The sequence below is a fragment of the Tasmannia lanceolata genome, unplaced genomic scaffold, assembly GCF_043159265.1.
Source record: "Tasmannia lanceolata isolate RefF3 unplaced genomic scaffold, GAP_Taslan_0.1 ptg000008l, whole genome shotgun sequence".
NCBI classification, from domain to species: domain Eukaryota; kingdom Viridiplantae; phylum Streptophyta; class Magnoliopsida; order Canellales; family Winteraceae; genus Tasmannia; species Tasmannia lanceolata.
Window position 1 is genome coordinate 56,318,233 of NW_027518685.1, and position 25,910 is coordinate 56,344,142.

Here is a 25,910-nt window from a genome sequence, read left to right on the forward strand (position 1 = left end):
CGTCTTTATTTGGATGGATACTAGAAGGGCTTGGGCCCTCAACGCCTGGATCATTTTTTGGCCCGTAGAAGGCTTCCAACTTTAAGCTTTCTTGCTCAGAACTTCCATCATGCTTCTTAAGGAGAGTTTCTAAATCAGATTGAGATAGGAGGGAGGAGCATTTTTTGTTGCTGGTTTCAACCTCTGTTGTTGGAGCCCAAAATCTCCCTTCTATTTTATCGGCAGAACCCTTGAGATTTGCGAACCTGAACTCTTCCTCAAGCTCAGCTTGAGGAATAATTTTTTGAGAAAAAAGGGGGTTGCCTGGGTCAGGGGGTTTAGAGGGTTCGGTCATATCCATTAAAGGGTCTAACCTTTGCACAAAGACTAAAGAAAATATGGGATGGTGAAGAGAACAAGAGGATTCGTTGTGAAGCTTACTGGTTGGTGGAGGAGTTTTCGCCTGTCAGGGAGATCTTCTCTTTTCCATTAGGGAATGTATAAGAAGCTTCCAAAGAGGGTTTCAGCAAGGATGAGGTGATACAGGAGTACCAGGCTCTTATATGGAGCAAATCTAATTAAAATATAACGAAGAACACTCCCACGACGGTGAGTTCGCCTTCCGAACAAACATCGTCAAGCATGTGCAAGGGCGTGAGGCATGCACAATCTGAAATCCCGGTACAATCTGAGGCGTTGACAGAGATTTCTGCTCAAGCGCCGATGGTTGCATGTAAAGATGAGATGCACACGCAGGTAAAACCTTCGACTCAATCGTCAAACATGGAAAATGAGCACCATGAAGGAATTGAAGGGATTAACCCTCTGAGCACCGAAATTCTGATCTGTTCAGGGGAATCATTAACAGTGGATACATTGGACAGAGAATTACATGAAAAAAAATCGAAGATTGCCTACGGAGTGGCGAGATAGAATGTGATGTTGGGGAAACATCAGTCGTGAATAATCTTTTTGGTGGAGGAAATTGAGGCCATTGAAGATATGGAGAGAGACTTGGGAATTCTCTTCGACGAAAATACCACGTAATCTCGCAAACTGGTTACGGAAGTGATAAGAAGGGACAAGGTAGGATCATCATCCTCTAGGGGAAATGTGAGGGGGATGAGGTAATTGAAGAGGCTGCGATGAAGATTGCAGCTGGGAGAGTATCTATCAAGTATTTCCAATGAAGACAATATTTTGGAATATCAGGGGACTGGGCTCCGAAAGAAAGAGGCTGGCGGTAAAAGATCTATGTTGTCTGAGAAGGCCGGACATACTTGTGCTTATTGAATAAAAAATAATGGGCACTACGGATAACCTAGTTAACGAGTTATGGGGAAGAACTAACCGGGAATGGTTGGCCAAGGAGCATTGGATCGGAGCGCACATGGTTACGATCAGATTCTCCAACCGGGCTTCGAATTTGCGCTTCACCATGACTGTGGTTTACGGTCCGGCGAGGGCCAGGGAGAGAAGAACTCTGTGGCCTGAGTTTCAATACATCAGACAAAGATTTACGGATCCATGGATTGTAGGTGGTGATTTTAACACTATCAGATTCCCGGAAGAGAAGAATCCAGTTGGGAGAATCACCACCAGTATGCGGACACGATCAGATTTCATCCTTGATCAAGATGTGACAGATGTGCCATTAGAGGGGGACAAATATACCTGGTCAAATAATCAGGAGCATCCGGTCCTTTGCAGATTGGATCACGTGCTCGTCTCCAGGGAGTGGGAGGAGCAGTTTCCGCTAATCTGGCAACGTGCACTGCCAAGTCCGATTTCTAACCATAACCCTATACTATTTGAAACCTCAGAATTCTCGGGTGGACCCCATCCTTTCGGAATGGACATGGAGCTATGTGATTCACAAACCTTTGACACTCAGGTACATGGATGGTGGAACGAGAAGGCATTCGCTGGTTGGAGCGGTTTCGTGGTATGCTGAAAGCTCAAGCACCTAGAAAACCAAATCCGCGAATGGTCAAAGCAGGAGCGCATACCTAGGTCACTGAAGAAAGAAGAAACTTTAGTGACACTTGCTGAATTGGATAGAAAGGAGGAGGAAGATGATCTGGGACCCGACGATAGTCAATTACGGATGACTTAAGGTCGAATACGGAGAAATCATCTGCAGGGAGGAGATTTCCTGGCGCCAGAAATCTCGGGCTATTTGGCTTAAAGAGGGAGATAATAATACTCAATTCTTCCATAGGGTGGCCAGTGCTCAGAGATGCACCAACCACATTGGCAGTCTAACGGTGGTGTTGGGGGGGAGGGGGGCGAACTTGTTGAAGACCAAATACGCATCCGGGACACGGTGGGGATGTATTATCAGAACCTCTACACTCGAACCAAAACATGGAGGCCAAAGATTGAAGGGTTAGAGTTCAAATCGATCTAGAGAGAGAAAGATCTGGTTAGAAAGAAGTTTTTCTATGGACGAAATCGAGACAACGCTCCAAACAATGAACAGGGACGAAGCACCCGGACCAGACGGGTTCCCAGTGGCCTTCTACTACCGTCACTGGAATATTATTAAAGAGGATTTCCTGAGGTTCATGAATGAATTTCACGACAGGGGCATTATCAATAAAGGTAACAACTTGACATTCATAACTCTTATACCGAAAAAGATGTATGAAGATGGGCTTTGGTGAACGATGGAGGGGCTGGATGAAGGCATGTATATCCACTGCTACTTTCTCTATCCTCATCAACGGCACTCCTGCGGGTTACTTCACCAGCTCCCATGGTCTACGGCAAGGTGACCCGCTCTCTCCGTACTTATTCATAACGGTTACTAAAGCCTTAAGTCTACTTATTAGTAAGGCTGAGTCGTGTGGTTACTTATGCGGACTCAGAGCATCAGATCAATCTATCTCTATTCACATGTGCAATTTGTTGATGACATGCTTCTGCTGCTTGAGGAGAACATCAACTGGGTTAAAAATGTCAAATACATGTTTTGGTGGTTTGAGATCATATCGGGTCTTAAGATTAATTTCACTAAAAGCTTGGTGGCTGGAATTAATCTCAAGGATAAATAGAATCCTATGATTTGAGCACACTGACGAATTTTGATGATGAATATCCCTTGATGTTATAATATCCTGATGTTGTTGATGAAACGCCGCTTGTTGATATGCCGTCAAGAGAGCTTATAAAAGCCAATGGATCATAGATCCTAGAGAAGACTCAAGCTTCGATGGACGAGTAGTAATGAGTCACTACGGACCAATGCCGAAATAGGCAAGAAATGGTGGGTCACTATGGACCGATGCCGGAATGGGCAAGAAAATGGTGAGTCACTATGGACCGATGCCAGAATTGGCAAGAAAATGGTCACTATGGACCAATGCAAGAATGGGCAAGATTGCCGGAATGGGCAAGAAATTGGTCACTATGGACCAATACCGAAATGGGCAAGAAATGGGTCCTTATGGACCAATGCCAGCAGGAAATTCTTTGGCGTTGAATCAGGGTATTCAGGAAGAACAGGTTGTTCCAGCTTGATACCGTCAAGAATTCTTGACTATTGCATGGGAACAGATTCTCTTTTGATTCATCCTATTGGCTTTGCTCATCCGAAATGGATATCTTCCAAATTGGGGAATATCAATGAAGCCCCTTTAGTAGCCCATTCATAATACTGAGATGAGAGTCCAGTTTACTTCCACATATTACGGGTAACGTAGGAGACATCTCTATTTTTCCCCGGGGGATCTTTAGAATTACCACTGCTTAGCTTTCAATTCGCCTCTGACCATCAAATGAAATGTGAAATGGGCAACAAATAAGAGAAAAAAAAAAGATTGGTGGTAATTAATGGCTTGCGGCAAATACGAAACTTTGCAAAAGAAAATTTGGGACATTGGAAGAATTTTTATTTTTATTTTTTTATCAAGAGGATGTGTGCATATCAAATATGGGGGTATGCATTTTTCGCATATGATAAGGCAAGAGGAAAGTAGCAAAAGAAAAGGAATTGGAATAGGTGCCACCATCAAAATCATATGGATTGGAAAAAAGTAAATGATAAGGGAAGGGGGTGCCATCACCAAATCAAGGTTTATTGCGTAAAAGCTGTGAGTGAAAATACCAGCTGTCAAACCCACTCATTTCTGTGGGAAGTTGCGGATTTCTTTTTTAGCATCTAAATGATTTCCGTCCCCTTCTCTTTTCACATGCCTCGTATCATCATTTCTCAAACAAAAAAAATTTGAGGGTTTGCAACGATGGTGGCGGAGAAAGATGGACTTGAAGGAAGAGATCATGCCATGAGAAGCAGTCCTATCAATTGTTTTCATTTTTTTTTTTTTGGTACAACACTTGGTCCTCTAAGACAGAGAATAGGTGTGCATGCTCTTCTGGGTTTGGGATTCGAAGAAGAATTGTTGAGGTCAACAAGGGCTGATGGTGTTTTAGGGTGCAGGATAAAATAAAGAAATAAAGCAATGGTTGAATTAAAGTTAAAGAAAAATCAATGAGATCGAACGAGACCAGGCGGACAGCTGACAGCTATAGCGGCCGTCTGCCGGAGAACGAAATCAATATTGTTGTGGTCAGGCCCGGATTGGATTTTCTTGCTCTGATACCATGAAGAATTTTGGAGATTTTCACTAATCTTGGATGATTTACAATAGAGCTCAAGGTGTGCTTATATTGAGCACATACATGATAAACATAGAAAGAGATCAAGCAGACTATGGAAAGAGATAATGATGGAATATTCTAATCTAATCTACTTACTAATTAAATCTAGCTGCCTATTCTAGTGGGTTGCCTCATTAACCAACTTGCCTAATCTCCCACAAGAAGATCTAACGGTGAGATCTACACCTAATCTAACGGTGGATCTCACATATTCTAACAAAATCTATGTCGAAACTTGCCAAAATGCTTAGATGTACAGAATCAAAACTAGTAATTTCTGGAAGAGACATGGGTGCTTTTAGAACATATATGGTGTTTCATCTGAAGGGTAAATGGTCATAGAATGTGCAGGAGTGATAGTCTCAATGCTACTTTCGTAAGTCAAGGTATGCCCTGACTTGACCTTATAGATGCTATTTAATGTTACTAAGGACTTCTTGTCCCTTTTGTATCTTTCATGGTATTAATAAGGGAAAATGACCAAATAGAAGGGGATTCTTCTGACTATGACATTTCAAGAGGGCTGTTTTCTAAATCACCAATCAAGAGTGCATATGACTAAAATGCCCTTGACTCTCTCTCTCTCTCTCTCTCTCTCTCTCTCTCTCTCTTTCCCCCTATCAAATCACCTATTTGAAATGATTACATTTAGGAGAAAACAAATCCCAAAACCCACCTTTTTCCCTCTTCTTCTTCTTCCTCCCACCTACCAAAAAAACGTACGTATGAAAAATCCAAAAACCTCCATTTTTGAAACCCAAAAACCTCCATTGTTAGATGCCAAAAGCTCCATTCTAATGCTAAAAACCTCATTTTTAGATGTGAAAGCCTTCCTAACCCTTCATTGCATTGCACAACGCCTCCATTTTCAACAAATATTGGAAAAAAACGTTATTGGATTTGGAAATCTTAAAAATCTTCACTAGAAACCACCATTCCATTGCAGAAAGCTTCCATTGAATGGAAATGTGTGTATTTTTACCCCTCTCCCTTCTCTTTCCATTATAAGGCATGTTTATAAACTTGAATGAAAGTTTTTCATGTTAAACTACTGTCTTCCATTGCAGAAAGCCTTCAATCACTATTTAATCTTATTTAAATTACTTTAAACATTTTATAATCATTGTTATTTTACTGTAATCCACTAATTTCTTAAGTTAAACCAGTATTTCACTACCATAAACCAGTACTCAAGTGGGTGTTTATAAGTGGTTTATATAGGTTCTTTGGGTAAGATTCCTCCGTAGTGGTTTATAATCGTAAGTAGTGGTTTATTAAAGGTTACCAGTGATTTAGAATGTTTATAATTGGTTTATAAGGATTAACAATGGTTTAAAGTGTTTATAAATGATTTATACAGGGTAAGAAGTAGTTTATAGTGTTTATAAGTGGTTTATATAGGCCTATCAGTGGTTTAGAGTGTTTACAACTGGTTTATATAGGGTAAACAGTGGTTTATATAAGCCTATCAGTGGTTTAGACTGTTTATAAGTGGTTTACGTAGGCTTATCAGTGGTTTAGAGTATTTATACATGGTTTATACAGGGTAAGAAGTAGTTTATACTGTTTATAAGTGGTTTATATAGGTTTATCAGTGGTTTAGAGTTTTTACAACTGCTTTATATAAGGTAAACAGTGGTTTATATAGGCCTATCAGTGGTTTAGACTGTTTATAAGTGGTTTATATAGGCTTATCAGTGGTTTAGAGTGTTTATAGATGGTTTATACAGGGTAAGAAGTAGTTTATAGTGTTTATAAGTGGTTTATATAGGTTTATCAGTGGTTTAGAGTTTTTACAACTGGTTTATATAAGGTAAACAGTGGTTTATATAAGCCTATCAGTGGTTTAGACTGTTTATAGGTGGTTTATGTAGGCTTATCAGTGGTTTAGAGTGTTTATACATGGTTTATACAGGGTAAGAAGTAGTTTATACTGTTTATAAGTGGTTTATATAGGTTTATCAGTGGTTTAGAGTTTTTACAACTGGTTTATATAGGGTAAACAGTGGTTTATATAAGCCTATCAGTGGTTTAGACTGTTTATAAGTAGTTTATGTAGGCTTATCAGTGGTTTAGAATGTTTATACATGGTTTATACAAGGTAAGAAGTAGTTTATAATGTTTATAAGTGGTTTATATAGGTTTATCAGTGGTTTAGAGTTTTTACAACTGGTTTATATAAGGTAAACAATGGTTTATATAAGCCTATCAGTGGTTTAGACTGTTTATAAGTGGTTTATGTAGGCTTATCAGTGGTTTAGAGTGTTTATACATGGTTTATACAAGGTAAGAAGTAGTTTATACTGTTTATAAGTGGTTTATATAGGTTTATCAGTGGTTTAGAGTTTTTACAACTGGTTTATATAGGGTAAACAGTGGTTTATATAACCCTATCAGTGGTTTAGAGTGTTTATAAGTAGTTTATATAGAGTTACCAGTGGTTTTAGAGTGTTTATAAGTTGTTTATTTAGGATAACCATTGGTTTAAAGTGTTTATAAGTGGTTTATATTGGCTTAACAGTGGTTTATAGTATTTCTAAGTGCTTTATATGGGGTAAGTAGTGGTTCATATTTCCTTGTCATGACTTAGTAGGTCTTAGTAGTGGTTTATGTTGTTTTATGGAGACTTAGCAATGGTTGAAGTTGTGCATAATTCAAAAATGGGTGCTTTACTTGTTAATTGGAATGGTTTTTTTTTATTGGTTATTTTGACAATGGTTTAATTTTGTGTAAACAGGAGAACAGTAGAACGAAGAGCTTCTTTTATCTTACACGTCGACGGCTTTGTAAAGGATGCGGTATCATTTGAATACGTAGGAGGGAAGAAGTTGCCATTAATTGTGGGTCAGAAAATAAAATTTAGAGAATTTGACACTCTAATTCACAGGAAAATTGGGACTAATCGAAGTCATGTTTCTTTATCCATCAAGGGTCGATATATTTTAGACCCATATCAGATCATCTTATATGATATTCGAGATGATAACGACCTTGATCTGGTGATGATGCTTTTTGATAGTACGGTTATTAATTCTCTGAGCTTGTATGTAACTAAAGAGTACAATTTTGGAGGAAACAATTCTCCTCACCCTACGGATGTCGGTCTGCTGTATCGGTGTGGAGATCCTCCTGATGAAGGAAGATAACATACATCGGTAAATTATAGTAGAGAGCAATTGTTGAGTGCTATTCATATTCCTTCCTTTCATTTATGAATCAATTATTTTATCTCTAATTGCTACCCGATGTGCAGCTACGAAGTGGACTTGAATCAGGATTTTGATGATCCCAATTTTAATGAGACCGACACCACTGAGACCGAGTTTGAGACAACCCACCCAAGCCAATACGTGGAGGAGTTGTCTAGGAATTTTGGAGGTGATGTTCATGCTAATGAATTGATTAGACCGAACGATGGCAGTAATAACGATGATGATGACTTTGGTGATGATGAAGGGGACTTCAGTGACGGTGAGGACATGGGTGATGAGCAGGATGAACCTACTAATTATCTAGGCAATGCTTTGGGAAATACGTATGAAAGGCAGCCGATGGAAGCAGATGAAATGGTTGTAGGGGCTGATGAAGTAAATGAGATTGTGCGACTTGAGGAGTTCACGGTTGGGGCAATGTTCCCAAATCTTAAAGTCTTTGAAAAGAAAGTCAGAGACTATGCAATCCAGCATCACTTTGTGTTTGTCCCACAGGAGAAAAATCCCACAAAGTATGGCGTTAGATGCAAGGAGCGTAGTTGCCCGTGGCGTATCACAGGGACCACTTACACAGATTATGTTAAGGTAAAAACATTTATCCCCCAGCACACATGCTCAGGCACAGTGAAAGGGAACGATCATCCCATGGCCACTGCAAAATGGGCTGCTGAAAATTGTGTAGCCTTATTCCCCCGACCAGAAGACGTGAAGGCTACTTTGATAAGAGAGTACATCAAGGTCCAGTGGGGTATAACATTGTCCTATCGAAAAGCCCACATGGCGAAGGAGCTTATACACGAAATTAAGTGCGGAAATGCCGAGGCGTCTTACCGCATCCTGTCTGCGTATACTGAGGAGTTGGTAAGAAGGAATCCTGGCACAATAATACGGTTGTGCCGATCCCGAGAGTTACGGCCAAGAGGGGATGATACTTTCGCCCGTTTATTTTGGTCATTTGGCCCTAGCATACGTGCATTCAACCGAACAGTTATGCCCCTCGCCCTAATTGACGGGACCCATTTGCGGGGGAAGTACAGGGGGACTCTACTAGCCGCAACTGGGATAGACGGCAACGGTGGGTTATTCCCGCTAGCATTTGCAGTAGTCGAGGCTGAGACGTATGAAAGCTGGGTATGGTTTCTGCATTTGTTCCGTCATAATTTCATTTCAGCGGGCCGAGATGTCATCACGATTGGGTCGGACCGGATGAAGGGGTTGCCTAGAGCCGTAGCTGAAGCTTTGCCCAGGTCACACCATAGCTATTGCATCCATCACCTCAGTGCCAACTTCCATTCAACCTTTAAAAATGAAAAGCTCCGGAAACTCTTTATGACAGCTGCATATTCCCTAAGGGATGGTGCTTTTAAGGATGCGATGGAGAGTATTAAAAGTCAGAGTAAAAGAGCACACCAATGGATATCGGACATTCCTAAAGAAAATTGGGCGAGCGCGTATTTTGAAGGATGCAGATATAACATGTTGACAACTAACGCAGCTGAGTGCTTCAATGCCGTTTTAAAGGGAGCAAGGGAGTTGCCAATTACAGCACTTGTCGAGCACACAAGATGGAAAGTTTGTGACTTCTTTCAGTTCCGTCAGAAGACATGTAGCAAATGGACGACTCGTTTGACACCAAAAGCGGAATCCTGGTTGGCGGAAGCACGTAAAGAAGCAGGTGCTTATACGCCGTGGCAGTGTAGTTGGACCGAATTTCAAGTAACGTCCAGGTATCACGTTGACCAGGTGGACTTAGCTAAGCAAACATGTACGTGTCGTATGTTCCAAACGATGGGAATTCCGTGCGGGCATGCGATAGCAGCCATGGAACTAAACCACCAAGATCCATACTGTTACTGCCAGGATTGGTATCTGGCCGATGCATATCGGAAGACTTATGATGGAGTAGTTTATCCCACGTTAGATCGATCGCAATGGCCAGATCCTTCCCATACTTTGCCGTTGGTATTGCCGCCAAAAGTAAGACGACAGCCAGGGCGACCAAAAAAAGTCAGAGTGGAGAGGGGACTGCAAAGAGGAGTGCATCATAAGTGCGGTACCTGCGGGCAACTTGGACATAATAAGAGATCGTGCAAGAATCCTCCCATCGTAAATCGTCAGCAAAACGAGGCTCCAATCGGGCCTTCCGCACCAATGGAGAACAGGTATGATCAATCTAACATGTTTTTTTTACTAGTCCTCGATACAACCCGTGCTGGCGTTAATCGATTCGTGCAAATTTTATTGCAGGCCTGGTCTATCCTGCCTGCCTCCGTTTTTTCTGTAAGTATGAATTGCAGGCCCGGCATTTTTTGGAATACATAAACATTTTTTGGAATAATTGTATGTTTTTTTGGAGTACATGTATGTTTTCTGTAATGGGGTGCTATAATTAATGAGAAATTTTTTTTTTACGAAGCAAAGGAGCACTTAGAATTGTCAAAACCTGAAAGCGACTGATCATAGAATCTACCTATCAGGTGCTTGGCCAGCATACAAACTACATTATCCAAATTATCATCCAAGAAGATAAGCTTAATACATCATATGTCAGTATATATAAAGCGTCTGAGCAAAAAAGTATCCATCATCATCAGAGAACTGAAGCCATCTACTGCTCTGGAGGTGGTGGTGGAGGATATGAGGAACTGGCAGGCTGCTGACCCCACTGACCACCGGAGAGGTACTGGTAATAGGTGGTCCACTGTTCATCAATGTGTGTAGTAAGAGTCTGAAAGCGACTAGCCATCTCCGTGTCAACGTGAGTAGTGAGCGCCTGGAAGCGACTGGCCATCTCCGTGTCAACGTGAGTAGTGAGCGTTTCGAAGCGACTGGTCATCTCCCTGTCAACGTGAGTAGTGAGCTTCTCAAACTGAGAAGCCATGGATAGCTGAAGGGCCTCCTGCATAGCGGTGAAATCCTGAGATGCCCGTGGTGCCACAGGTGCCTCAGTATCCTGATCCGCCTCTTCTTCTTCATCTTCTTCTTCTTCTTCTTCTTCTTCCTCTCCTTCTTCGTCTTCTTCTCCAGCTGCAACTTCAACTACTTCTTTGTTTAGAGCCATGCGTCGGAAAGACTTATCATCAAATGGAGCGGTAGGAATGATGGTCGCCTCACTATCCAGAGCAATGCCAAAGTTGTGGAAGATACACGTAAGGAGCATGCCATATGGCAAGGAGGCTCTGGACCGCTTAAGTGTTTGGAACATAAAACGGAAGATGATATAGGGTAGGCAAACCTTGCGACGCTCAAGAATACAATAGATGAGGTAGGCCTCTAAGGGCCTTAGAGCATCGGTCATGCCCCCGCGAGGAGTGAAGTTGCTGAACATGAAGTTGTGAAGCATCTTAGCTTCAGGAATGAGATGGGAGGCTTTCACTATCATGTTGGATCTATAACTCCGGGTAATCCGACCATACACAGTGTCGTGATCAAGATCATTAAGTGAATGGATCTCATTTCCAGGCCAAAAGTAATGCTCAAAACCATCGGGACTAATCTGAAGCATCTCAGCAAGTTCATGATAATTGAGTCGTATCGTTGTTTTCTTGACGCGAGACTCAATTTCGAAGTACGAAGGACTGATTGTGAGATTGGCATAGAAAAGACGTACCAATCTAGGATAGATAAGCTCATCAAGATGAAGAAATTGTGTCAATCCAAGAGCGTCAAACCGAGCTTGAAGGTCGAAGTGTTTGAGGACATCGGGCTCTATGAAGCGTCCGGTGCGGACACCACGATTAGCCATTTTCGGCCATGCCTTCTTCGCTTGTGCAGAGGAGAAGTAGGAATTTGGAATAAGCTCCGGTTCGGGAGCCGGAGCCGTAGCTTTCTTAGACCGCTTCCTCGATGGTCCTTCATCGTCCTGGCGTTGGGTAGAACCTCTAATTTGGACATTTTTGGTTCGAGGCATCTTGAGAACAGTTAGGGAATAAGAGAAGTTGTAATGGAGGGTAAAACGGAAGATGGGAAACCTTATATTTCTGAAAATGGAGAAAATGAAAGAAAATGGAAGAGAAATTGATTATAATGGAAGAGATGACGAAGAAAATGAGGAATGTGGAAGAAAAATAAGAGAAAATGGAAGGAGAAGGAGTGTGAATGGAAGAAAATGGACAAAAGGAGGAGGAAATGGAGGAATAGGAAGAGAAATTGGGAGTTTTAGCAGGGATGACGCATTTTATCGGTTTTTGGGTAAAAAACAGGGTTGTGGAGGATGAAGATGATGAATTAGGGTTAGATTTGAAGGGATTGTAAGGGAGAATGGTTAATGGAGTTAGGGTTTGGAAATGGTTTTCAGAGAGAACGGAAAACGAAGGAAAATTAGAAGAGGGAAATGAAAAAAAAATGCACGTTCGACGGTTTAAAAGCGGTTAGATAAGTGTCGGAATTCTGAGACTATGTCTTGGAATTTCGAAATTTTTTTTTAAAACCGTCAGAGTCGCTGCGGAATTCCGAGACATAATTCTCGGAGTTCCGACCACATAGGTTTAACATTTTCAAAAAATTCGAAGTTTACTGCGGAATTCTGAGAAAAAATTCTCGGAATTCCGACCAGAATTGTGAAAAAACAAAACATTTTGATATAGTATCTGCGGAATTCCGAAATAAATTCTCGGAATTCCGACAAATTTATTTTTTCCTACGGAATTCCGACTAAATCTCGGAGTTCCGACCAGTACTAATTTTTTTTTTTTTCCTAAGATAAATATCATATGTACCCTAATGTGCTATATTGGATTTGATTGACCGCCTCCATTATGTCCATTATTTTGGAGCCTTTTCCATCCATCCTATCCCCATGAAAACAAATAAATTGAATTTGTTTCGAATAGTGTATCTCACTGCAAGCAGCATATGTGAACTCATGACCATGCGCAACAATGAAATCCTAATCCAACTAATTATTAGATGCCAAGGTCTTGAAAGTTACATTCGATTTGAACCTGCATTGGAGTTGGAAAATGGAAGAGACTGTCTGATCCTTACACAATGGACAAATTTACACACATTAGAATTTGGAACTGAAGAAATGGAATAAGTGGTCTGACAATCACCATAATACATTACAATTTACAGAGGTTACAATTTCGAAATGATATGTCTCGAGAGCGTCGACCCACCATAAGCACTCGGCCTCACAATCAGCATAACAATCACTATCACTGCCTTCTAAAAGTGGAACATAAGGTGCCTAACCCTTCAATGGTTCCCTCCGTAACAATCACCTGCAACACCACCACCACAGCCCCTACAAGTTGACAATCGTGCCACACCGGCCATCTAAAAAATCCTCCAGTAGTTGTCTTCTCATGACCATGATCTCTGCCTGACTGAACTTTGGCGGCACATCACGTGCCAGGCAATCCATCTCCTTCAGCACAAACAACCTACAATCATTGCTGGAAAAGAAGAAGACATCATCAACCAAGCTCGTGGAGCGCAAATAAGAGGCACAATGAATTTAAGTTTCCTAACCCCTGATTCTAATGAAATTTAGTACCTATTTCTCTGTATGGGCCTCTTGTCAAATTCTTCCACTAGAAACTTACTTACATCCACCTTCCACTTTTCTAAGTATAGCCCCTCGAGGTATCGAACCTATGAAACAATCATTATAGGGTAACAGTTTTATATACTTACAAATTTAAGGAAGGAAGGTCAGACTCGAACTCACCAATGGTAGAACCTCTGTCCAGTACTTCACATCTTTCAAGGAGTTGTAGATGTAGAACTTTTCGTCCACCATATCAAGGACCAGAAGAATCCAATGCTGAGGGACATGCACCGGGAAGAGGACTCTTTTTAGGCTATCCGGCGGGCATTGATTCAAGCGCCAAACGTACTTCTCAACGAAGTCGAGGCCGGCGTAGCCCTTGTCAGTTAAACAATCCTACAGAAGCAATACAAGCAAAGTGATTCGTGAGCAAAATACATTCAAAGCTTCCTAAAAAATTATAAAAAGCAAGTTTGGGAATGAAAAACGATTTATTCTTACGTAGAGGTAGGTGCTGATGGAAACACAGGCTCTTTCTCCAGGTTTTCTATTCCGTTCATCCCGGACGTTCAGATACTCGGCGTATACGTTCATAAGCTACGTAAGATAACATATAGATATTAGAGACGAATATCACTAGTGAAAGAAGTCAGTATTACAAAAAATAACCAAAACACTTACTGGAGAAGTTAACCACGCTACGGGATCGTTAAGAATAACCAAGTCTTCCGCACACATGTACTCGTTGTTGATCTCTATGACTCGGTGGCTGCAAAACTCTGGATTGTTTAGCATTTACAAAGGCTAGATAACTATATTACAGAAGAGCTTCAATCCAATTTACCTTTTGGGAAGTGCAAGAAGCGGTCCGAGCAACCGATGGTTTTGCGGCTCTGTCACCGTCTGTTTATTGTTCGTCTTCTTACGCCCAATACCTCTATACGACGAACTAGTGTATTGAGAGGCTTTCTTCCTTCTTAAACCCAGCTTCACTACTCTCTCAATACTCCAAACTTTCGGACCCATAGGTTTTACTGGAGTGTCGTGGATGGAAATTACTACCGGCTCTATTCCCTCCCGTCGGTCTTGGCTTCCAAACACGACCAACTGCTGGTCGTCCCCTCCATCCGGACCTTCACCTTCAACCACCTCCGGTGTATCCTGGCTGGGAATGATGACCAACTGTCGGTCATCCCCTCCTTTCATCACCTCCCCCCCTCCTTCATCTCCATCCTGGCCTTCGGCCTCCTGCTCCCCTTCAGCCTCCTGGTCCCCTTCAGCCAGCTTCCTCTTCAACTCAGCTACTTCATCTTCCAACTCAGCTACTTCATCTTCAAGTTGTCTTAACCTCCCCACTATGAAATTTAATTCAGCCCTGCTTATAGGCTTCTCTTCTCCATCCACTTTATTCTTTTCCTTATCAGTTTCTTTTTTTGTCCATCTTCTTCTCTTAACAGCTACGTTGCTCTGAAAATGTAAATGTGAAGTTAATAACATATGAAATATATAGTTATTGAAAATTAACTATAAAGACCGTACCAGTAGACTCAGAGACGCTATCGTTTCTTCCTCTGAAAAGTGAATGTCTTGGAGACGATCCTTGTCTCCAACACCTTTTCTCTTATAAACCTACGAAGATTAAAGGAAATTTAGATAACTTGAATACAATGACCCCATGTAAGCAAGAGAGTGATGTTCCTTACCACTGATATCGGAGTAGAACGTTTTGCGATCAAAACATTGTCGACATCTAAGACATCATCTTCTACGACGGACTGCCGCTGTCCCTCTTCTCGAGGAAGAAGAGGATCGTCGAGATTGTCTACATCATCTGCTACAATGGATAAGAGACTCTCTTCTTCAGGAATAGGTAGTAGGCACTTCAGAACCTGAAATCGAATAGTTAATTTCGGTTAGAATAAGTGAGACCTAGAGGAGTACATAAGCTTTAGGTCTCACCTCCTTCTTCTTTAGCTTCCTATCACGGATCAGGGTAATGAGAGTTGTCTGCTCCTTCATCCGTGTATTGATCCTCGCGGTCCACTTCAATAGGCGTGGACGCGCATCTGGAACTGAAGGTTCCCACAGGGTAGTATGCTCGAATAGCCACACCTGGAATGAAGACGTACGATGATTAGAGAACAAAAATTTAACTTACATATCGCTTATATGGTACATACTATATGTACTCTTTACATGTAGCAGAATAGCACAACCGTTGATATATCCCATCCCCTTCTTCGAATATGAATCCAATGACTCTATGAGGAAGTCATAGACAGGGTATGCCCAACCAATTCTTCTGATGGTCTCTGCTTCTAAGTAGGAGAAAATGCAAGATTTCGTCTTATGATCCGTGGAGTCGGCATGTGCAAAAAGCACAGAGCAGCAGAGGAGTAGCAAGACATGTCTGACTGTCGCCTGGATCGATAAAATCTCGTCCGACATAGACTCTGCCCTAATAACCTTCGCAATCTCAGCGAATCTTGTCGTTGGACTGCCAAACCTCCAACCTTCGACCTCTTCTGTCGAATGCCAGTCTATCCTTATTCTCTCCCCTATAAGGCTTAGACCTAATGCTAATGCTACATCCTTAACCTCAAAGGGGACTACGATGCCGCCTACTCTAAATGCCCTGGACTTGGGTATCCAGGATCGCACGAGGGTGGTCAAAATTGCCTTGTGCAATTTTACACCTTCTAGGTTAAGCAAGCCTCCAAATGGGCTTCTACTTAGGATATCAGTATGTACATTCCCCAACTGCAGGGACTGGAAGAAGTCGTAAAACTTGGAGGGGCAGCATCTTGACGTAACATAAGACGGCTGGAAATAAAGCATTATTAGATATATAGCACATTAGCAGAAATACAACACTTAAAAGAATAACAGGAGGCATTACCATGATTTCACGAGATGATTACTATATGCAAAAGATGAATATGAATCCAAATAATCAGATGTGGACCTGTTCAAACACAATGTGAGGAAACAAATTAACAAATATCCATTTAATTTCTTAGAAGCCTATTAAGGTGTTGAGCAAATCTCTAAGGAGAATTAAACCCCTAATTTATCTATTAAACCACTGTTAACTTGAAAAATTAGGGGTTTAAACACCTGATTGCTTGCAAACTCAAACCCAATATAGCAGTGAAATGTCTATTGTATTTTTTAATAGCCTAGTAGGGTGCTGACCAAATCACCACGGAGAATAAACCCCTAATTTATCAATTAAATCACTGTTAACATAAAAAAGTAAGGGTTTAAACAACTGATTTGTAACAAATTCAGCCCCTATAGAGCAATGACATGTCCATTCATTTTATTACAAGCCTATTAGGGTGTTGAGCAAATCACTATGGAGAATAAACGTGTAATTTCTCAATTAAACCACTAATTTCTCCTAAATTAGGGTTTTAAACCATCAATAGTTAGTTAAAACACCTTATTTATCAATTAAACGACTGATTTCTCACAAATTAGGTGTTTCAACAAATAATTTCTCAGAAATTAGGAGTTTAAACCACCGATTTCTCAGAAATTAGGTGTTTAAACCACTGCTTTCTAGCAAATTAGGGGATTATAACCATCAATAGTTACTTAAAATCCCTCATTTATCAATTAAATCACTTAGATTGGTTTAAACCACTGATTTTTCATAACCCTAACTGAGAAAACGACTAAATCACTGACTTATCAAAACCCTAAATGACAAAACCACATAGAGACTGAGAGGGAGAGAGTGACACTGAGAGAGATGGGTTACCAACCTGTGAGATTTGCCGTTGAGATTTGCCGCTCAAATTTACCTAGAGAGAGATAGAGAGAGGTCGAGAGATAGAGAGAGAGAGAGAGAGCGAGAGAGAGAGAGAGAGAGAGAGAGAGACTTGCCGGAATTTTTCCGTCCGCCGGCGACGGTATTTGCAGCGACAAAGAGAGACAGAGAGAGAGAGTAAACAGTGGTTTAAAGTAAAAATAAAATAAACAGAGTAAAAACAGAGAGAGAGAGAGAGAAAGAGAGTAAAACTGTTTTTTTTTTTTTTTACTAAGGGTATTTTTGTCACATACGCATCCAAACCAGTCAACATCACTTCTGTTTTGTGATTTAGAAAACACCCCTCTTGAAATGTCATACTCAGTATAAACCCCTTCGATTTGGTCATTTTCCCTATTAATAAATACATGTCGCCTTTCAAAAAAAAAACTAGCCATTTCTTATTTGGGTTTGCCCCTTGGTCATGGAATTCCGAAAGCTCCATAGTGGGATACAGTAATTGAATGTGTGAAACTGAAATTAGCCACACGGAAAAAATATTATCTATCCTTCTGCGGCAGAATCACTCTCATCATGTTTAACATCCCGGTGAAGGTGGCCAAGCGAGTCAATAAACTCCAACGGGATTTCCTATGGGAGAGTAGGGGGCAAGGCAAAAGAAGTAGCCATCTGCTAACATGGGAAAAGGTTTGCAAAGCACATAAAAAGCATGGGCTGGGTATTGGGACGATTCGGCTAGGTAACATTTCGTTACTGGGAAAGTGGTTATGGCGGTTCACGGTAGAGAAGAATGCACTATGGCACCAGTTAATACGCGACAAGTATGGGTGCGGTTGGGGCGAATGGGAGAGCGGATCTCGAACAAGAGGTAAAGGATCTGGCGTCTGGAAATCTGAGTGCACGATCATTATTCTCTCTCAATCTGCAATTTAAAGCAGGAAAGAGGGATATGATATAATTTTGGGTGGACTTATGGTTGGGAAACATCCACTAATGGAAGCCTACCCAACTCTACATAGGATGGCACGCAATCCGGAAGCACGAATATCGGATTACCTTTCTACGGGCCCTAGACACGGAAATCAGGTGTGGGATATCAAGCTTCGCCGCAATCTCAAGGATGACGAAATTCCCACTACATTATTGTTATAGAAATTATATGAAAGCTATCCATCGCCAAATACCAATGATAAATGGGTCTGGAAACGAATTCCCAAGGTGAATTCTCTGCACGTTCATTCTTCCGACAGAAAACAGGTGGGAATGGCTCTGGTTCTCGGCGGGCAAAGGTTAGGAGTAATATTGCACCCCCTCCATTAAAAAAAACGATTCCCAAGGTGAATTTTCTGCACGTTCATTCTTTCGACAAATAACAGTTGGGAATGGCTCTGCTTCTTGGTGGGCAAATGTTTGGAGTAATATTGCGGGCCCCCCGGGGCGCGAGGGTCTCGAGGTTCGCATGGACCGTGGTCCACAGATGCATCAACACGGGAGAGCGTTTGCAAAGTCGCGGGTTTCACATGCAAAGACGCAGGAATGATGAGGAATACTTGGATCACTCGCTAGCTCCTTGCCCCTACACTTTCTGGATCTGGATGGCTGTCTGTAAATCCATTGGGGTGCATTGGGTTATTCAGAACAGCATATCAAGAATCATACTAAAACCTTTTCTCCAATATCACTGTGTTCCAATGGCGTAGCATTTCCCCCACTGAATAAGGTAGTCCTTTCTTGGATCGATTCCACACGATAATTGACAATTTGACATCCAACAGGAGGTGCTGCCATGATCTACACGTTTTGAAATACACGACAATTCCGCTCCAGCCATATATGCCATATTATCACATAGGGAATGGCCATATTATTGCATAGGGAATGGCCGTCCACAGTGATTCCCCAAGGCATCCAGTGAAAGCTCCTCTCTGGTAGTATGCCAACGGATAATGCCTAATTGGATACCTCCTCCCGACGGCTGGTTTAAACTAACTTCAATGGTTGTTCTTTCAGAAATCCTGGGCGGGCATGTATTGGCGGAGTCCAGGAACAGTGAAGGACATATTCTCATGTCGTACTCCAGATCCATGGGGGAATGTGAAGCGAATGAGGTGGAGGCGAGAGCACTCCTCTTTGAGCTGCAATGTAACGATCACAACAACCTTAGATCTCTGGTGATTGAGGGCGATTCTACAAACACCATAGCCTGGGCTACTAGTCGCTGATGTGGTCCATGGAGACTTCATCACATTCTTGATGCAATCCGCTATCTGATCCATATTATTCACCCTCAGATCACTCACAGGGGGGAATAATTCCCGTATTTGTGCCCCGGGGACAACGTAAGGTGTGTTGGTTGTTTTGGGGACAACTTGTCCCCTCTATGTACCTCACTTATTTAATGGAATAAAATTTGTTATCTTTAAAAGAAAAACCTACTCAAAATGACCAAAAAAAGATCTTAAATCTACTCAAAGTGACATAAGAACAAACAAACTCCCCTTTCTCCCATTGCACAACGTATGTAGGACCTAATACAGTCCAATGGCCGGTCCAATTCAAAATGGATAATAACCCAGATTAAAAAGCAGGATCCCACAAAAAAAAAAATGCCCACTTCAAAAAAAAAAAAACTGAAAAGGGTCCGACTGGAAAGAGATCAAGTGCTAGCAGGACACCAAGACATCTAGGCAGAAAGAAAAAAGATTCATCTACTATGAACTTCAACTACTGTGGAGCTGAAATGAAAAAACATTACCAATAGGCGGAGCACACACGGTCTGGCATTCCGTTTGGGGTAGTATGATTCTTTGATGGTGGGCTTCAGCCAATTCTGATATGTACATGTAAGTTCCGAGTTCTTAAAGATTGGATACTCTCAATGAGTATCTCCATACTAATGGTGAGAGTCATGACCTGTTTTTCTACATAAAGAATCTAGATAAGCTTGAATCCATTCTTAAAACAAGGTATTTGAACAATTAACAGTTGTAAGATTGTACAACTGGTGAAAGGTGGACAGTTAATAAAATGTACTGCTCAGCTTACTGTCATTGTGGCATCTGATCAACTTATGCAGGATGCCTGTGGCCGACGTAAACTGAAACCCACGCACCCATTTCCTAAATAGCATCATTCAACAAACTCTTTAGTTATCTAGCCCACGCCTCCTACTTACCACTGAGTTCCATTTGTCACCAAATCATATTGAGGTTTCAACTGTGGCATTTGTGTCCCTGTGAGGGCTGACAGAGCAGATTGAAGCAAAGTACCCAACTTAACTCGTAAGCTGGAAATAGTGTTTACTAAGGATCTACATGAATCCATCTCTGAAAGACCCAGCTCACTATTCTGTTGTTTGCGAACCTCTCCTTCAAAATACCTTCTAAGACTAGCCTCTGCAACATTGATGAGACTGAGAGATGCGTGCGTGTGCATGAACTGGCAAACAAGAAACCCTGCTAAAAGGAAATGTCTTGCAATCACAAGCTCAGATACAAAACATGGAAAGAGAGTTCTGCCAAAAAAATTGCACCCATTTCTGTCTATTACACTTCCTTTTGTCCCTCTGTGCTTGAGCAAAGATAACAGACTTTCCTGATATAGATGCGAGAGATGCCCTGCTGAGTGGCACAAATAAGAAAAAGTCGAGCTGTAGGAAGGATCAGTAGCAATGGTGGATACAACTCCTGATGATAACATAAGAGCTAAAAGCTCGTAATCTCCACTTATTGTGTCCAAATTGCCTACGAGTTTCAGTTTGGCCTCTACTGAACCTAAGCACTTAAACCAAATAACTTCATAAGGCAGTAGCAACATTATTTTCAGAGCCATGAAGGAGTCAATCCCGATAATAAGCTCACACAAGCTCTGGGCATCATCCTCGGCCAGCAAGACGCCTTTGGATTTACACAATGAGCCGTCAATCAATTTCATCACAGCAGAAAATTGGGACAGACCCGCAATTTTTTTGATAATCTCCGCCCAACATAGATGGAGGGGATGGATAGAAATGGGTTCCACTTTCTTTTTTTCATTCTCGACTGGTTCTTCTTCTTCTTGAAAGTGTTCCCATCCCTCGTCCCAGTCATCACTACTAAAATTATTGCTACTAAAAAGCTCTTCCTCTTTTGTGCTAGTAAAAAGCTCCTCCCACTCTTCTAAAATGGCTCGCAGAGAGTCAAAATGTGGTTCAGAGGTAGCAGATGCAGATAAACGAAAAAAGCAAGATACTGCCGAGTCAAGGGTCGAAAGATCATCTGGGGTAATTTCTATGCTGGGTGAAATAGTTGTGACCAGTTGAGTTGATTTAAGGGCAACCAAAGTATTCGTAAATTTACTAGACATATCGGGTTGTGTCACCCCACCCTGAGCTGTCTCACGGCTTTCAGTACATTGTGACTCATCCCAACCTTCCCATGGTTGAACATCAGATAGAATTTCAGCAGGAAGACCTCCGAGATTTCTCCCTGCAATACATTGCATAAGCTCCAAGATATAGACCCGTGTGTGACTCTGCAGTTGCATGTTACCAAAAAATTTGCTCAACCTTTCCCAAACCGCAAACCTAACCACTTTGAGATCATCTAAATTGCTCTCCAACTTACTAAGCGACGAGAGCAAATGATGTAAATTGTGATGGTCATTGGAATCAGCGCCCAATTCTAACAATGCTGACTCTAGTGTACTCAAATAAAGACGGGAGAGACTCTGAGAACCATCAGGATTTCCGGTGCTGTCCACTTCTTCAGAAAATACCACAGCAATGGCCCTAAACCCACAACCAGAAAAGGCCATGGCCCTGCAGAAAGTTGAAATGTCCGCAGTAAGTCCACCCATAACCCCAAGTTTGATATAGTTCAAAACAGTAGCCCAACCCTGATTTGCTGAGACTTGATCCTCCACTACCAGCTTTCTAAAATCCTTCAGACATTTTGATAGGCTTTCTGGATTAAACAAGCTATGTTTTTCTTCAGCTTTTTGATGACCTACAAACTCCTGGATATCATCGGCCAGTCGGATCCAGAAATTTAAAACCAAGAGGAGACAATCCAGCCATTCTGATTCACTTGATGGATCTCCACAACTAAGTTGAGGAACACTTAATTTATAGTACTTTCCCATAGTATCCAACATATCTGGTTCTGACATGGCTCTTATATAAATCCTGCAGGAGTCATAGTTCTGCTCAAGTTCACTTACAAAGGCACTGACATCGTTAGGGTTTATGTCATGGGGCTTCGTTTTGATTTCAGTCGCTAAAGTTGTCAACAAACTTTGAACGTGATGTTTGTAAACAGCCTGCCAAGATATAAGACCCTCGGCCTCCGAATCTTTACAAATACCAACAAGGGTCTCGACCATTTTTGCTACAGCATCAACACAAGATTCATGCATTTGATTGTAAACTTCATCATTGAAATGCTCAAAGTTCAAACCACCTAATCCAGCAATATTTTTGAAGTTCAACATTTTGATAAAAGAAACTCTTCTGCACTCTTGCTCGAGAACCTTGTAAAATTGAGATGACTCTAAAGCATAGGTACGTCCTGGATTGTAGGGTATCTTTAGTTCTAGCTCTTCAACTCCTTTCAATTGAGAGTAGCAGTCGGAGAGTATGCTATATATGTAAGCAAGACGCTGCTTGTTACACCCATCAATTGCAGGGTAGACATTTGATGAAATCATATTAATGATTTCCACAGCGCAGCTAAGAACTTCCTCTCTATAATCTGAAATTTCTGCTTGTATATCGTCATTTCCCCAAAGCTCAGAAACAAGAACAGAACCAATGAACCGCAGTAGCACCTACAAAAGAAAAACAATGGGGACATGTCAACTGATAGTTCAAATTAATTGTGTGGATGGGTGTGCGGTGTGTGTGTGTGTGTGTGTGTGTGTGTGTGTGTTTTTGAGTGGGGGTGGTGGGGTCCTATATGAAATGGTGGAAAATTTTTAATCTTGAAACTTGCGGGTGTCAATACCAATTTCATAAGATATGGGACTCAGTCCTATATAAGTCAGTAAAACGTGATTTTCCTATTGGATGCTTCTTAGCCATAATGTGACATACTTTCACCCGAGATAATTCACAACTTGGAAACTAAAAGTTTATTGCCATGTAAGGTAGATACACTGTTCTGATACCACCAACAAAAAGGGTGAACTGCCTAATCAACCATTACACAGATGATGTGATGGCTAGCAGGAACCAAACTTTTTGGTAGGTGGTAAATGATAGAAAAAACCCAATCTTTATATAGCATCTGTGGTTGTAACCAATGATTGGGAATTTCCTTGCGCAGTTTATGGGCCAAATATACAACAAATTGGTATTGCCAATCCTATCCTAAATTTAGACATTTGTTTTTTGAAAAGTGATATTTCATTGATATTAGAATAACACTGGGACCAGGAGTCCCGTCCTGTATTACAAAATATCATATGGAGGATGGAACGGGTATACCAAGACCAAGTAGAGGAAAACATTAAAGCAAGACAAGATACAATAGCATATCTTTTTCTTCCCTCATTAAATCCACAAAGGTCATCTAGCTGCCATAGGATCCCAGGGCCGCCCCAACACAGGGATGCACATCTAGAAAGCGCATTTCTCCAGCTCCTCCAGAGTTTGTTGGAGGTGGGAAACCGGCAAACCTGTGTCCAAAAAAACAGGGTTTTTTCGGATAGAGATTCTTTCTTCCATGTGTCTAATAGCCACCTCCCTGGTGAGCTCCCAAATCCGTTTCCTCGCAGCCCTTTCCTCACTCATGAGTAACTTGAAGAAAGGGTGTTTATACAAAGGCGAGTGGGTCTCTTCCACTGAGGCGAAGCCGCAAAGTCTGTAGAACGTGAAAGGGCAATCTTTAGCGTCTTACTTAAAAAATTTCCAATATTTCCTAAGCAGATCCCCTGAGAGCTCTTTACGGGTGGGATCGTTAATGGACGCCCTCTCTTCGTCATAAGTCATCATTCTCATCCTGTAAAGGATTCTTTCCAAAACCAAAATCTCCATGAATAGATTCCTACTTGGAGCCCCTGGGCATGAGTGAGATCCCTGCTGCGGAGAATTTTGGTTGTCCATTTCTACCTACTCAAAGTTGAAGATGAATCTCCCAAGAGACCAGAGGATCCCAAACGTCTCACCTGATTTTCTAAACTCCTGGGATTAAACCCCTTTTTTCACTAGCAAGTAAGAAGGCTCCTTTGTTAAGGTAATCCTCACTTTTTCAGTTTGAGTGCTTTAATTCTGCCACGCGCAAAAGCGGGGTGAGAAATACCAACATAGATATTACATAGCACACCCCACCATCCAAAAGGCTATGATACCAAATTTCTACAAAATACAAAATACTTCTTTAGACCCAATCCTAGCAAAAATTGGGGAAGGGCCCCCCACCCCCAGGACAGCTACTATTCCAAGGGCAGGGGTTTAAGAGATATCCTATTCTTAGAATCCAACCGTCCAAGTTTTCTCAATTTCCGCTTAAGGGCAAGGAGGTCAAACTTCCGAAGGCCAAAGCCAGCAGGTGAAAGATATCTCTGACCAAGAACCTTTTTCTCTGATCCCCGCCCACCTACCGACAGGGTTGTTTTAAATTTCGGCCGCAACGTTTCGTTTCGGCCGAAATATTTCGGTTTCGTTGGAAAACGAAACGAAATCCACATTGAGTCGGAAAAGTACCAAACTTCGCCGAAACGTTTCGGAAATTTCGGCCGAAACGTTTCGTTTCGGTGAAATTTCGGAAATTGCAGTGAAACATTTTGGTGAAGTACAAAATTTCACCCGAAATTTCGGTGAAATTTTTACAAGATTTCGTACCGAAACCGAAACCAAGATTTAAAACCTTGCCTACTGACAATCCAATCTTGGGCAACACGCCATTGTTTGATTGGACAAAATCAGGATTTGAATTTGGCAGGGGGCCCAACGGTTCACCGGGCAACACGCCATTGTTTGATTGGACAAAACCAACAAAATCCTTTGTGGGATAATTTAATGCAACCGGCCACCCCTTATGGCCGGGGGGCTTGAGACTAACTGAGCATTCCACAGGATCCTCTAGTATTTCAAATCCAACTGGGTAATAAGATCAAAGATCCGGATATTAACAAGAGTACCTGATAGACGCCAATGGGAGGTTAGGATTTTAGCCGATACGAAATTCATACAGTGTTGGTGATTACCTTCCATTTTTTTCTCCAGAACCGTACCGAACAAACTCCCTAAGGCCTCCACCGTTGAAGTGGCCCAAGCATGTAAAGGGATACCATAAAAGTTGACGCAAAGAGCTTCCTCACCCTGGGTATAATCCTTATGCCACGCTAAGAGAGACAAGAGATGATCTCCCAGAGCCTCGGGGCCCCTGGATAGGATTTTATGGGCCTGCTTTTCCGATTCAAACATAAAGAGGAACTCATCCTTAGCCAAAGTACTGGGCCAGTATAGCGATGGAATTTCCCAGTGCTTTCATGCACAGAGCCACAGATCCTCTAGGGTCCCTTTAGTATCTCTTTTTCTCCCTATCAGACATGACTTTAAAGAATCCATTCGAGCATCCACCTTGCCACCTGAGATAGATAAGGATGAACCCCCCTCGCTCCACATGTAATAGGGCATCACCACTATCAGGCCACCTCCCGCTCTCGCTATCCGCCTTAAGGGAGGTTGGTCGACTAACAACGGTCACCTGATTTGGAGTTTTTTTTTTTAACTGCGAACACCAACGGCATTTATCCCGCCACTTAAAATTAACATAATCACATGAAGGGCAAAACCAGTCTTCCTGTC

At 41.7% G+C, this 25,910-nt stretch overlaps 1 protein-coding gene across 2 annotated transcripts in view; it reads right to left on the bottom strand.

The window, feature by feature from the left end:
- Window positions 1-20,038: 20,038 nt before the first annotated feature.
- LOC143885377 (MAG2-interacting protein 2-like) overlaps window positions 20,039-25,910 on the bottom strand; it is a 33,691-nt gene continuing 27,819 nt past the window's right edge. For both annotated transcript variants that reach the window (XM_077389524.1, XM_077389523.1), the window contains exon 12: window positions 20,039-22,927. In XM_077389524.1, coding sequence (XP_077245639.1) covers window positions 20,294-22,927 — 2,634 coding nt within the window. In that variant the 3' untranslated portion in view covers window positions 20,039-20,293. The remainder of the gene's footprint in view (window positions 22,928-25,910) is intronic.